Source organism: Astyanax mexicanus, unplaced genomic scaffold, assembly GCF_023375975.1.
Source record: "Astyanax mexicanus isolate ESR-SI-001 unplaced genomic scaffold, AstMex3_surface scaffold_38, whole genome shotgun sequence".
NCBI classification, from domain to species: domain Eukaryota; kingdom Metazoa; phylum Chordata; class Actinopteri; order Characiformes; family Acestrorhamphidae; genus Astyanax; species Astyanax mexicanus.
The window spans coordinates 1,093,373-1,108,023 of NW_026040048.1; the positions used below are offsets into that span (position 1 = coordinate 1,093,373).

At 38.5% G+C, this 14,651-nt stretch overlaps 1 protein-coding gene and 1 long non-coding RNA gene across 2 annotated transcripts in view; one reads left to right on the top strand and one right to left on the bottom strand.

Annotated features, from left to right (window-relative positions):
* The first annotated feature begins 3,550 nt into the window (after nt 1-3,550).
* Nucleotides 3,551-14,651, top strand: part of LOC111196931 (interferon-induced very large GTPase 1-like) — a 28,945-nt gene continuing 17,844 nt past the window's right edge. Inside the window, exons 1-3 of the mRNA XM_049473447.1 lie at nt 3,551-3,817; nt 5,003-5,641; nt 8,864-11,611. Of these exons, the coding sequence (XP_049329404.1) occupies nt 3,643-3,817; nt 5,003-5,641; nt 8,864-11,611 (3,562 nt within the window). The 5' untranslated portion in view covers nt 3,551-3,642. The remainder of the gene's footprint in view (nt 3,818-5,002; nt 5,642-8,863; nt 11,612-14,651) is intronic.
* Nucleotides 6,438-7,903, bottom strand: LOC111195497 (uncharacterized). The gene is made up of 2 exons (XR_002651666.2): nt 7,702-7,903; nt 6,438-7,386 (listed from the first exon to the last, which is right to left on the bottom strand). It is a non-coding gene; the product is annotated as an uncharacterized LOC111195497 (long non-coding RNA).

Consider the following 14,651-nt stretch of genomic DNA (forward strand, 5'->3'; position numbering starts at 1 on the left):
ATTGTAAATACTTGACTTCAATACCAAAAATGTATTTCTACTGTACTTCACTTTTAAAATCCTTTAGAATTGCTAAGAATAAGAAATGCCAAAAAACTAAGATTTTATGATGAGCTTTCACTGGCCTTGTTAATATTTGTTAATATTTGCTAATATTTCTCTATTTTTATATATTTTTTCTTCCCTAATTTGTATGCTGTTTTCTATTGTGGTTTATATTTATCATATTGGAACTTTAAGTAAAAGTTTAAATATATATATAAAAAAGTTTGACAGCATGCATATTAACTGATAATTACACTTAATATATAATTACACTTTATAACTGAACGAGATTCACACTGTATAACTGTAACTAATAAACCATGTTCATCCAGCACTCAAAACTCCCATTCTTATTCCGCTTGCTCAGCATAGACACACCAAAAAAAGAAAAAAAAAAAAAAAAAAGAATTGGCTCACTCTCAGGAGCCGGCTCCCGTGTTTCCGACTGACCCATCACTAGTCTGAGGTAACTGAACTAGGTTAAGGCTACAGCTATCCAGTTAGCCAGCTTAGCTAAGTTAGAGGGATAAGGCTATGAAAAAGCCTTCTGAGGATAAAACTGTGAGGAAAAAGGCAATTACCTGGGTTTAATACTGCAACTTTAGCTAACTAGGTCATATTTTATTATTTATAAAAAAACTATGTTAAATAGAACCCGTGGGAGACTATGAGCCTGAGGTAAATAAACCAGGTTAAGGCTAGCTTGGTTAGCTGGACGAGGCTGAGGCCAGATACGTCTGATAAACCACTACTTTGTGTAACTGTTAGGAAAAAGGCAATTCATTGGGTTTTATATTATTATTACCACACCAGGTTAAATAGGACCCGTGATGGAGTTTGAGCCTGAGGTAACTAGTGTTATGCTAGCTTAGCTAAGTTATGTTAAAAAAACAGTACCCTATGATTTGGCAAACCATGCGGAATGATTCAGATAAAAAGCAAATAGTTAGCTTTTTTTTCTTTTGTTGTTTAAATTAATTTTTTTAGTGTTTAGTTAATGAAGCTTTGGTAAATCATATTGAAATATTAAAAAGTGATGACATGTTAAAGCTATTATTACTGTTGCTGGTTTAACACTAGCTAACCCAGCTAAGACACAGACTGTCTGGCATTTTGTGCATCAGTGCTGAAAAAAATAATGAATTCTACAGCCCCTCTTTATGTAAGGCAAAAATCTGCATTTCATGTGGTAGTGTTATGATAATAATGATGTAATATGAGCATTTTAAGTCAATGTAATTTGTAATTGAACAGAAATATGGTAACGGGTGCAGGCCAGGCTAACAGCTGTTCTGATGTCCTTAATTTGTTGGAATGAAAAACTTTCACACCACAACAACTCTGTGCAAAAAAAAGTGTTACATTTTAAAGATCATTAAATAAGAAATAAACCTGGAATAGTTTTTTTACTGTTAATTTAACCAAAACATAATGTGTGTCTATTTTAATTTTTCCACCTGAATTAGACATTGTACATACGTCTTCAAACCAATGTATTTTCATGGCGTGGGGGGAGGGGTGTGGGGGGCTGAGGTTGATATTATTAAAATAAAAGCTTAAGTGTATGTATTCTTCAGTTATTATAGGGCATTTTAAGCTGAATGTAAGGTGGACCCTTGTAATTCCGCAGGTCTTGCAGCTGGGGGCGCCGAAGTAAACAAAACTTTAATTCTTAAAAAAAAAACATTTACTTTAAGTCAAAAAAGCACTGGACTTAAATCTAGACAGATTTCTCTCCCGAAAACTGTTTATTTGGGTGAGTAAAGCGCTTCTGTTTATTTACAGTAAGCTTTGATTTCCACAATTTTTACTAAAATGGCCAAAAATAGAGGCCACCAAGCTAAACTGGCAACAATGCAGCGCTTACAGCGCAGCTACAAGCAGAACAGCAATGAAACTATTTTAACTCACAGATGCTTATAACCAAAAATATCCTATTTTCTCGTCCTCTTTACCTACATTTTTTTAACAAAGTGTGATAATGGTACTGTGGTATAATCGCAATAATACACTTGAGGTTTGTGCTATAACGTGTAATACTAGCCATGCTGTGCACTTTATAGCACGGTACTCGAGTGTATTTTTGTTTCATTATATCTGCAAATGCTCTCTATATGCTCTTCCACTGGCCCTGGTCTCCTCAGATAACTAAACATGATAATATTCTGAAATAAGTACATCTAGTATAATACCCCTTGCAGCCAATAGCATATTTTCAACTTTGTCTAATTTCACCAGTCTCTGTCACTGTGGTTAACAACATTGCCATTGAGTTGGCCTTTGGATATACATTTAAACAGAAGGTTTGTTTTTTGGATTAACACAAGATTTAGCTTCGTCCTCTTCTTCCACGGTGTGCTGAGTTCACGACTTGCAACAACATGACTCGGTTTACTACGTGTTTTTACAGTTCAGTGTTTTTAATTGGGCGTGCAGTGCAGATGTCCACGTAGTAAACAGAGTCGCACGGCTGCAAGAACTGAACGCAGCAGAGGCAGCATGTGCATGGAAGAGACACAGCGTTTGTTAATACAGGTGGTAATTATAGATATATCTGGGTAATATATCTCATGAAACTGCGTCTTATCAGCAGTTTAGCTCAAATAAAAGACGTATATTTGATAGCTGGGTCAGATTGAGACCGGATCACGTTTTCACCACAAGCGAACTGCTCCAGAGTTTGGGACCAGACTGAGACCACCTCCACTTGCTGGTCTCGGTCCGGCTCTTTTGATCCAAACCTGAGAGCGACTTACTGTTTTCTACCTGCTAAAATGAACCACACTAGGTACAAACGAACCCGAGTTTTAACTAGAACAAATAGTGCTGGTGTGAAAACACCCTAAACCAGGGAAAAAGAGCTGACAAAAGGAAAAGTTATTTAACCTGTACTTTTCCCATAATGATGTTCAATTTTAATATGATTTAACAAAAAACTCTTCAAGTGAAGTGTGCTGGGTCTGGTTAATCACAAATCTCCACACTCCAAACAAAATATTAGTAGCAAAAAACACTGACTATGGGGATAGGGACACATAACAGCATTGTTATGATGCTGAATTATTTCTAAATGTTCCTCTTCTGTATCTAGGGCCTGAGCTGAGGATGGTTCTGCTGGGGAAGAACAGCTCAGAGATCAGCAGAGTGGGGAACTTCATCCTGTGCAGAGATGCATTTAATACTGATGCTCCTCCTCCTTCAGTAGAGCAGCACAGTAAGAGATCTGGAGGATCGGTGGAGGGACGAAACATCACCCTCATCAACACACCTCACCTGTTTGATCCTCAGCTCTCTGCAGAGGAGCTGAATCAGAGAGTGAGAGAGTGCATGACTCTGTGTTCTCCTGGGCCTCATGTTCTAATGCTGGTTCTACAGCCAGATGATTTCACAGAGACAGACAGACACAGACTGAATTATATCTTACTTTATCTGTCTGAGGAGCCTCGTGAACACATCCTGGTGGTGACAACACAAACACTGCAATCAGGCTCCAGAGAACAAGCTGAAGAAATCATAACATCTCATAACGTCATCACTGAATGGAGTAACAGGTGCTTTAAGTTTAACAGAAACAGCAAAGCTTGTGCTCTAATAGAAATGTTGGAGACAATGGTCATAGAGAATGAATGGAGTTACCTTCAGTGGGAGGAATATGAGGCTCCAACTGCAAGGCAACAGTATGAACAAACAACAGCACAGAAAGAGTCTGAAAAAACAGAGAAGTGTCAGAAAACCCCTTCACTAAACAATGAAGAGAAATCCATGAAATCATGTAAGTACAGTTTTTGAAAAACTTAAATAGACAGACATCATAAATAACTCATTTAGTATACTGAAAAAAATAAGGTACCACATTTTTTACAATGTTTTTCTTGCTTTTTTTTACTCTTTTGTTGCTTTGTCTGATTGTTGCCCAATTAACTTGACAATATAGTCAATCAAATTTGGATTATTGTATTGTTTTTATTGTGTAGGGGGCATCAACAAGAAGCAGCAGCTGTCTTTGTTCTTTTTGCTTACTTTTTTGTGTATTTTCCCCCAAACAGATTACTGCACAAACAAAGGGCACCTATGGCCTAAATCTGCTTGATTTTTACTCAGTTGTTCAACAGTTTTTCTTCTTTTTAATTTCTTCCTAAAAGAATTTGTAACTGCAGTCTTGTAAATAGTGAAATGTACAAATATTTTCTTTTTAATTTCAATTTCTATGCTTCAGAAACACTGTGACAAACTGATTACTAACAGTAAATGACAATTTATTATTTTTTGTAAGTGTATGTGTGAAAGTGACTTACTCTCCTAACACCTCTAACTAACTACCTTCTACTACCAGATCAGGAGAATCTCTCACTATCTTTAATAAATTCCTGAAGACTTACTCTCTTAACACCTCTAACAAACTAACTACTTCATTACCTCATTTTCTTCTTCCCCTTCTTTACTCCTCTATCTCACTATTTCCCTTTGGCCTCCTTTAGGCCCTGTCTAAAATGTTTTTGTACCCAGAACTTCTATTACTTTATGTACATTATTGTTGTTGCTTTGGACAAAAGTGTCTGCCAAATGTAACGTAATGTAGTTTATTCATCAAGGTTGCACTGGCCAAATATAAGGTACAACTAAAGATTACCCTACTGTCATTCCTAATTAATTAATTTAACTTAAACTCAAAATAAAGTAATAATGGGTGTGTATATTAATTATTCATTTGGAAGATTTCCAAGAAGACATCCACCACCCCTGAACAGAACCAGCAGGGATTGTTGGAATAAATTGTTGCCAATTTATATATTCAACCCCTTAGTGAAAGCTTAGCCCCACATACATAAATCTCTAGAACTCTATGCTAACTTAATAAATGTATTAGGTAGGACAGATACATTTCGTACAGAAAATAATCCTGATCTCTGTATATTGTATAAATTGTATAAGTTGTAACTGTATATTTCTCTTTCAGGGTCTGAGAGGCTGAACCTGGTTGTGTGTGGTAGTGAAGGATCAGTGAAGTCCTCCATATCAGATCTGATTATGGGTCAGAGAGAGTTCAGTGCAGAATCCAGTTCAGTGTGTGTGAGGAGAGAGTCAGAAGTATGTGGACGTCTGATCTCCCTGGTGGAGCTTCCAGCTCTCTACAGCTCTCAGCTCTCAGAGGAGGAAGTGATGCGGGAGACTCTCCGCTGTGTCTCTCTCTGTGATCCTGGAGTTCATGCTTTTCTCCTCGTCCTCCCTGAGGGACGTCTCACTGATGAAGATAAAGGAGAACTGGAGAAGATCCAGATGATCTTTGGAACAAAATTCAGAAAGCACACTATAGTCCTGATCACTCAGTCCTCTCAGAACAAACCACTAGACCAGGACAGTGAGAGTTTGGTCAAAACCTACGGACAAACATATCATTCAATCAGCTCCAACACAGAAGCAGAAGAGGTGATTCAGAGTGTCAGAAATCTACTGAAAGAAAACAGAGGAAGTCTGTTCACAGCGGTCATGTATGCAGCTGCACAGATAGAAGCACATCTCAAATACAAGAGAAAAAATAAAGATGTGAAACAAGAAATCAGCGAACTCAAACTGAGCAGCAGCAATCAAATACAGGGTAAATTGTATTTGGTAACTGTTATTATTCTTTTAAATGATTTGTACATTTGATTATTATTATTATTATTATATTATTTTTTCTTTTCATTATTAATATCAGCACATGGTGCGTATAACCCTATTGTTCTTGCTAAAAAAATACTTCTTTTTCTATTGTTTTTAGATTTTCTATAATTATAACAAGAAAATTCACTAAATCTGGTGACTAAATCAATAAGCTGCAACACTGGTTTTGGGTCATTATCATAATAGAACACCCAGCTGTGTCCAATTTTTTATTATATTGCTGGCACTTTGAGGTTATGGCAAAAATGATCTTTTTTTAATTATTCCACCCAAATTGTGCAATATTAGTACCACATTTCAAGGAGCTTGCACTCTGGAATTGTTGCAGCTCTTTATAACACAAAGCTGATCTCTTTAATGAAAATATGAACGTTGAAAAACAGCCCAACAAGTAGCAATTAGAATGCTGGTTATGCATGAAACTGAAATTCTTTGATGGCATTTCACTACCGCAATGGTGAGGTAGTGGATGACAAGGCGCATATATCACAACTCTAGCGAAGCAGCTAAAAGGATTGAAGCCTCTCAGCCTGACATAAAGCTATTTTCTTCCTGTAGAACTGTGTGGATCAATTATCTCATAGTAAAAGATAACATTCAAAGCTTCAGAATCAAGTATTGACCGCATCCAATGTGAAAAATGCTTGCTAGAGAGTGAATTTATTTTTTTCTGCTGTAGACTGAAAATATTGGGGTTTGATATTAAAAGATGAATATGATACAAAGAATCAACATTTCAGCTTTTATTTACAGTTATTTTCATTTAGATCTGATACACAGTTCAGAAGATAGCACCTTTTATTTTTGTTAACAAAAAGTATTGGAAGACATTGATTAAAAATGAATTAAAGTGTAGCACTCGTTATGTGCAACGCAGCAGCCACATTAGCTAGTTCACAAAATATCAGAAATTTTATACAACAGTATTACAATAGAAAAATATATAGGCAGTAAATCCGGGGTTGGACCAGTATCAGAAGACTCTTTAGATTCGCTCGGAGGGCTCTGATTAAAATACAACAGACCGGGATATTTATACAGAGTTCAAGATGCAGGTTATTAATTAAAAGAACAAAAATAAATAAAATGTACCTTTAGTGACTATGAAGAGAATATGGGTGTGGATGAAATTAAATGGGGAAAGGAAAAAAAAATAATAAAAAGGGGATGTGGCTTAATTCAATGGGGCTTAATACTGTAAATTCACTGAATGAGTTAATAAACAAAACAAAATCCAAAACCTCAAAATAAGGAAATACAGTGCATCTATGCAGTATCAAGTAAATCAGAACACAATCTGCTCAACAACCCTTACAGAACTCATTAACTAATCACAATCTTCTTCGTGAAACAGCATTTAAATGTTCAAAAAAAACCAACAGTCCCCTTTTTTATGTTTGTTTCAGTCCGTGTCTCTTCTTCTTTCTTTTTTTATGATTTGAGTTTGCTATTGTCAGAAAAAGTGGGTCTCTTCACTACCCGGGTAGACTACGTTTTTTTTAGAGTGTGTGTGTGTGTGTGTCTCTGCTCCTCTTATCTGTTTCCCTCCTCGAGGCGCCGTTGGGGCTCGGGTGGCGGGAAAACGCTCGCATAGGATTCTGGGGATCGTAGTTTCAGGGTTGGCTCGCCATCTTGGATTTGACAAGTTCACTCGTTTCTCCCGTCTATTAAAACAACCTATATAATACAGGACTTTGTTAAGTAAGTCTGTATAGCGCGAATATTCATCTTAACGTGTCTCTAACCGAGTAAAGAGCAAAAATACACACTTATAATCACATATATACACATATAAACAAAACGCTGGCTTAGCCTACAAATTAATAACGTTACTGAACTCAGTCATTTCACAGCACTTTATCTCACATATTTTTCACTCCGGTTGTTTTAATAACCTTCTAACTTCACTATCAACACTTTTAACAGCTTAGAACATGAAAACACTAAGTTATATTCGCAAACTCTTTCCTAATCAGCAATATATGAACTCACCGGAGTCTCCCTCAATCAAACAGCGCAAAAGTTTATCCAACTCGGTTGATAACTAAAAAATCTCCAACGAGGGTACTTGTGTATCACTGTAGTACAGTTTAAACAGCGTCTTTACTCAATATTTCCTCACACAAAAATGGACATTTATCTCCAGCTCCGTGCAGCACACACACGCTGGGAGAGAGCAAGGTAGAGAGAGAAGGGGGGGGGGGGGGGGTGGAGAGAGGGAAAAGTGATGGGTGGAGAGAGGGAAAAGTGGGAGGGGTCTACACACAGGCTCCTCAGAATGGCTTTACCCAAAGAGTGCTTATTTTACCAGGGTTACAAAAGCGAATATTTAGTATACAGATACTTTGCTTGCAGTAACTGCATCAAGCGTCTGATGCACTGGCATCACTAAACTATTGCATTCTTCTTTTGTAAGACTTTTCCAGGCTTTTATCATTAAGTGCCATATTTCATATATTATAATAGTTCTAGCAACATTTTATATCAACAACTAAAAGTCAATTAAAATTACACGTAATACTTATAAACAAAAGATTCTTCAAATAAATGTTTTTTTTTCTTCACTTTAAGTAGCCTAAAAACAAGGGACACATAATAAATACAGTGCGCTTTTCATTTTCTATAAATCTGGGCTGAAATGGGTCATGTCTATTCTCACACCCATGTAAAACAGCTGATTGGTCAGTTCAGGTTAGAGTAGGCATATCTGCTATAAAGATCAGTGTGTTTAGTTTAGTAGTGACACCTCATCTGACAACCTGAACCTGAACCATCTACAAATAACTGAGCCATTGGTTTTCATATTGTCATTACGACCTTTTGCAACAGTAGACCTGGCCAAGCAAGAGGTGCTAATGTAATGTGACCAGGCCCAACTGTGGAGCTTCAGACTTAATTCAATTTAACAAATGATACACTCAATACATACAAGCTCCTTCCTGTTTATCAAAGGATTCTATTATCCAGTGTGAGCAGCAGAGGTTTGCAAAACAGTTATAATATCTTACAATTTTCCATTCAGTCATTGACCTTTGGTTCCAATCACTTTCATGGACACATGTGTATAAAAGCAAGCACCCAGGCATGCAGACTGCTTCTGCAGATAGTGAAATTCCAGTGTTTGGTTTGATGTCTGCTTTTGATGTGTCTACAGATAGACGACAGAAACCAGATGAACTCAGGATTGTGCTGCTTGGGAAGACAGGTGTTGGCAAGAGTGCTACAGCAAATACCATCTCAGGAACAAAACTTTTTAAAGAAGATTTTGCTTCTGATTCAGTTACTATCGTGTGTCAGAAAGAATCAACTAACGTTGCTCAGAGACGGATTAATGTGATCGACACCCGAGGATTATTTGATACATATATTTCTAATGACGAGATCAAGAAGGAAATTGGTAAGTGTATTTTCACCATGGCAGCACCAGGTCCACACGTCTTTCTGCTGGTTCTTTCACTGGCCCAGCGCTTCACACCAGAGGAGAAAGAAGCAGTGAAGTTAATCCAAGATCTGTTTGGTGAAGAATCCAGAAGATACACCATGGTGCTCTTCACCAGAGGAGATGAACTGCAGAACAAGAACATCGAAGAGTTCATTCAAACTTCTAACCCATACCTAAAATTTCTCAAAGAAAAATGTGGAAACAGATTCCATGTATTCAACAACAAGGAAACCAGAGACCGAACGCAGGTCACTGCTCTACTGAAGAAGATTGACTGCATGGTGACAGCGAATGGAGGGAGCTGCTACGTTAATGAGATGTTCCAGAAGGTGGAGAAAGATCTACAAGTAGAACAGGAGAGAATCCTGAAGGACAGAGAGGAGAAGACAGAGAGAGAGAAAAAAGAACTAAGAGCCAAACATGAAGCTGAAATGGAGAAACTAAAGAAGAAACAAGATGAAGAGAGGAAAATAAGAGAGAGGGAGGTTAAAGAAAGAGAAGAGCAGATCAAAAGAGAGTCTGCTGAGAGAGAATGTATAGAAAAAGAAAATTACAAGAAAAGAGAAGATGCTGAAAAAAGGATGAAGGAGCAAATAGAACACATTAAAAGTGAAAGAGAGGAAAACATAAAACAGTGGGAGAAACAAAGAGAGGAAGATCAGAGACAACGAGATCAGGAGGAAGAGGACAGAAGAAAAAAAGAAGAAGAAGAATGGAGGAAGAAACAGCAAGAAGAGAAAGAGGAATTTGAGAAAGAGAAAGAGGAGATGATACAGAAAGAAAGAGCTAATCAGCAGAAGCTACAGAACGAGTATGAACAGAAGGCAGCAGAGGAGGAAAAGAGAAGCACAGCTCTAGAAGAGAAAATAAAACACTCAGAAGAAAATAAGAAGGAGGAGCTACAGGAGCTGCAGACAGCCCAGCGAAGAGATTGGGAGAGAATGAAGCAGGAGGAGGAGGAGAGGAGAGAAAAACAGGAGAAACGGTGGAGAAAAGAACTAGAGTCTAAAGAAGAACTGTGGGAGTTTCAGCAAAACCACAAACAACAGCTATATGAACAGGAGAGACGAGTAGAGAGTGTAAGAAGAGCTGTAGAAAAGAAAGAGAGGAAACAGAGAGAGGAAGAGGAAAAGAGAAGGATAGAAAATAAAGCAAATGAAAAGACTCAGCAAATGCTTATAAAAATGGTTCTTCAGGAAGAAACCTACCTGAAGAAAAGAGAGGAAGAATTTCAAATAGAACTAGAAAACAAACTAAAAATACAGAGAGAACTCTATCATACATTAATAGGCGAAGGGGCAATAAATCATATAATGGAGGAAGAGATTAAGCCGGCTTACGTTACAGAGAAGGATGAGGAAGAGGAGGAGACACTGATTCAGGCAGCAAGAAAGGAAACTAATGAAAAATTCAAAGGGGCAGAAGCAGAGGGACACAAGGAGGGTTACAGAGAAGGAGAAAAGGAGGGACGTGATAAAGGGTTTAGGAAAGGAGAGAAGGAGGGACATGATAAAGGTTTTATGGAAGTAAAGAAGGAAGAATATGATGAAGGGTTTATGGAAGGAAATAAGGAAGGATATTATAAAGGGTTTAAGGAAGGAGAGAAGGAAGGATATGATAAAGGGTTTAAGGAAGGAGAGAAGGAGGGACATGATAAAGGTTTTATGGAAGGAAAGAAGGAAGGCTTTGATAAAGGGTTTAGGGAAGGAGAGAAGGAAGGATATGATAAAGGGTTTATGGAAGGAAAGAAGGAAGGATATGATAAAGGGTTTATGGAAGGAAAGAAGGAAGGATATGATAAAGGGTTTAGGGAAGGAGAGAAGGAGGGACGTGATAAGGGGTTTATGGAAGGAAAAAAGGAGGCACACGATAAAAGTTTTATGGAAGGAGAGAAGGAAGGATATGATAAGGGGTTTAGGGAAGGAAAGAAGGAGGGACTTGATATAGGGTTTAGGGAAGGAGAGAAGAAGGGACATGATAAAGGTTTTATGGAAGGAAAGAAGGAAGGATATGATATAGGGTTTAGGAAAGGAGAGAAGGAGGGACGTGATAAAGGGTTTAAGGAAGGAGAGAAGGAGGGATGTGATAAAGGGTTCAAGGAAGGAGAGAAGGAGGGACGTGAAAAAGGATTTAGGAAAGGAGAGAAGGAGGGACGTGATAAAGGGTTCAAGGATGGAGAGAAGGAGGGACGTGAAAAAGGGTTTAAGGAAGGAGAGAAGGAGGGACGTGAAAAAGGGTTTAGGAAAGGAGAGAAGGAGGGATGTAAAAAGGGGTTTAAGAAAGGAGAGAAGGAGGGACATGATAAAGGGTTTAGGGAAGGAGAGAAGGAGGGACATGATAAAGGGTTCAGAAAAGGAGTGGAGGAGGGAGAAAAGAAGGGAGCTAAAGCAATAGAAGCAAAGAGGACCATATTTGGTAGAATTACTGATGCAGCTGTTGCCTGGCTATTGAATCGTTTTTTTTCCTAAAGGACACAGAGTTAAGATGAAGGACCTGATTCCCAATTATTAAGAGAGTCTAGCAAAGAGAAGATGTGAATAACTGATGGTGGTGGCAGAGTAGTAAATGTTTGATGTAAAAATGTAATGTACATTCATGAAGAGACATCAACAATCTCAAGGTCCAGGGTTAAGCAGCCCCAATCAAGTTCCAAAGAAATTCTAGCTGCCTGAAGGCTCAGGGAGCATCGCAAACTATCCTCCGACATTTGTGTAGAATTACATAATTGCTTAAAATTGCTGTTATTGCTCTTCAATTGTTGATGACCAGGGTTATTATGTGTGTTTAAGCAGAAAGAACACCAAACTGCAGTGTTGCCAAGTCCTCAGTAAGGAAAGTAGCTATTGGCTGTCCTAAAAGTCGCTAGAAGTCGCTAAATGACGTCATCGCCGAATTTGCATAATACATGTTTTTGAAGGAGGGACTTGATATAGGGATATAGGGTTTAGCTCCACTTAGCTCCACTGTCATATGGGGTTCCACAGGGCTCAATTTTAGGACCTCTCCTGTTTTCACTCTATCTGCTCCCATTGGGCTCCATTCTGAGAAAACATGGTGTCTCCTTTCATTGTTATGCTGATGATAGCCAGATTTACATGCCGCTAAAGAAGAAAGACGATTTCTCTATTCAACCACTTCTGTTATGTCTTAATGACATTAAAGCCTGGATGGCTTTAAACTTTTTGAATTTTAATGAAAAGAAAACAGAAGTGATGGTGTTTGGTCCCAGTGGTTCTTGTGAAGCCCCCCCTGTTGATTTGGGCCCCTTGGCGCTGTATGTGAAACCTACAGTTTCTAACCTGGGTTTTAAGATGGACAGTGATTTTAAATTGGATCGCCAGATTGGTGCAGTAGTCAAGTCCAGCTTCTTCCACCTTAGGCAGCTGGCAAAAGTGAAGTCAGTTCTCACACATGAGCACTTTGAAACAGTAATCCATGCCTTCATTACATCCCGGCTGGATTACTGTAATGCACTATATTTTGGGGTCAATCAGTCCTCCCTTAAACGCCTTCAGTTAGTGCAAAATGCCGCTGCCCGACTTTTAACAGGTTCACGCAAGAGAGAGCACATTACTCCCATTCTGGCCTCCCTCCACTGGCTGCCTGTGCATTTTAGAGTTCATTTTAAGATTCTTTTATTTGTTTTTAAATCTTTAAATGGACTCGCTCCGCCTTACCTCACTGAGCTGCTCTGCCCCCACGCCCCCGCTCGGTACCTTAGGTCAGCTGATCAGCTGCTCCTGGAGGTGCCGAGGTCAAAACGCAAGCTTAGAGGGGATAGAGCTTTTTCAATTGCGGCTCCTAAACTGTGGAATGGCCTACCACTATATGTCAGACAAGCCCCGTCACTGTCCACGTTTAAAACCAGGCTAAAGACTCATTTTTATTCCTTGGCTTTTAACCCAACTTAAGACTTTGTTCTTGTTTTATTAATTAATTAATTAATTTTTTAATTTTTTATTTATTTTTATTTATTTTATTTCTGTTTTTATTTTATTTTGTTTTTACTTTTACTTTACTTAGTTCTTAGATTTATCTGAAACTTTTTATTGATACCTATATTTTAATTTGTCATTGTTTCTAGTATTTTGTTTCTTATCTTATAATGTGCTATGTACAGCACTTTGTTGCAGCTGTTGTTGTTTTTAAAGTGCTCTATAAATAAAGTTGAGTTGAGTTGAGTTGAGTTGAAGCTGTAAAGGATTAGGATTGTGAGAGAGAAGGTTGTGGGAGTGAAACAAGTGAGTAAAAAACACCATAAATGTGTTAGAAATGTTACAAATGAACAACTTCTGTTGCTTTTTAAATAGGAGGTCACTTTTATACAGTAACTTAATTTTTATGTGAATTACATAAATTAGTTTTTTGCCATGTTCTTAAATGTTATTATAAGAGCAGCCGGAACTGTTATTCTACGTTTTTTTTTTGTTTTGTTTTTTTTCCCTTAGTTTGTTTGGATATTTAGCTTTTTTATAAAGAGGCAGACACTGTGGAGGAGGTGAGTGACAGGCTGTGTGGTGAATTAGGTGAGTGAATGACTGAGACTGTGTGAGTTAAATTAAGGGATTTCTGTTCGTGTCACACTGAAGACACATTAATCTGTAAATACAGAGCGGGGTCAGTCAGCGGCGGCTGTGGGCACGCGCGATTCTTTTGCACTGTGTTGGTGGAGAGGTGTGTGTGCTCTGACAGTCAGACAGCACTGTGAGTGGGGTGGGGCGGGGCTCACGGCGGCGCCCGCTGCAGCGCGGAGGTCTGTAACTGAAGAGCGCGTGTTTATCTCAGAGTCGCCGAAAGTCTCCAATAACACCACAAAAACTCGCTAGATTTTATAGTCACTAGAGGGTCTGAAAAGTCGCTAAATATAGCGACAAAGTCGCTAAGTTGGCAACACTGCCAAACTGTGCTGATCCCTGGTCCCCCGTCATTCACCTCTGTATCATAACCTGGTGTGTGTATATCAGTGTGCTCTTCCTCTGTGATCAAGAACGTAATTAAGTGCACAGAGCGAGGGGCGTAGTAGCAAATTCTGGGCCCCGTACACTCAATGTCAGTAGGACCCTATCCATGCCAGTACACAAAACTCAGGCCCTGGGTAGTCAGGTCCACTTTTCCCCCCATTACCATGCCCATGATTATAGCTGCTGTATGGTGGTCTGTGGGGTCCTAATCGCTGAACAACAGGGTGAAAGGAGAAAAAATAACAGAGAGAAACAGATAGACTATGGTCTTTAATAAAAGTATTATAGAATTCTAATTATTGAATTACACAGGAGCAGAAAAAATACATAATGGGTGTAGAAAGGAAGAGGTGGTCATAATGTTATGCTTAATTGCTGTTTTATACATCCTTGATGTTGATGGCCCAGTGCTTTCACCACTCAGCCACCACTTCAGCATAAGCTTAAGTGTGAGAAGATCCTGCGATGAGGTAACTGGAACTTCCATCATCAGCCTTTATCAAAAGTGTTGCATTTGAGGACTGTGGCGGCTCCTCACA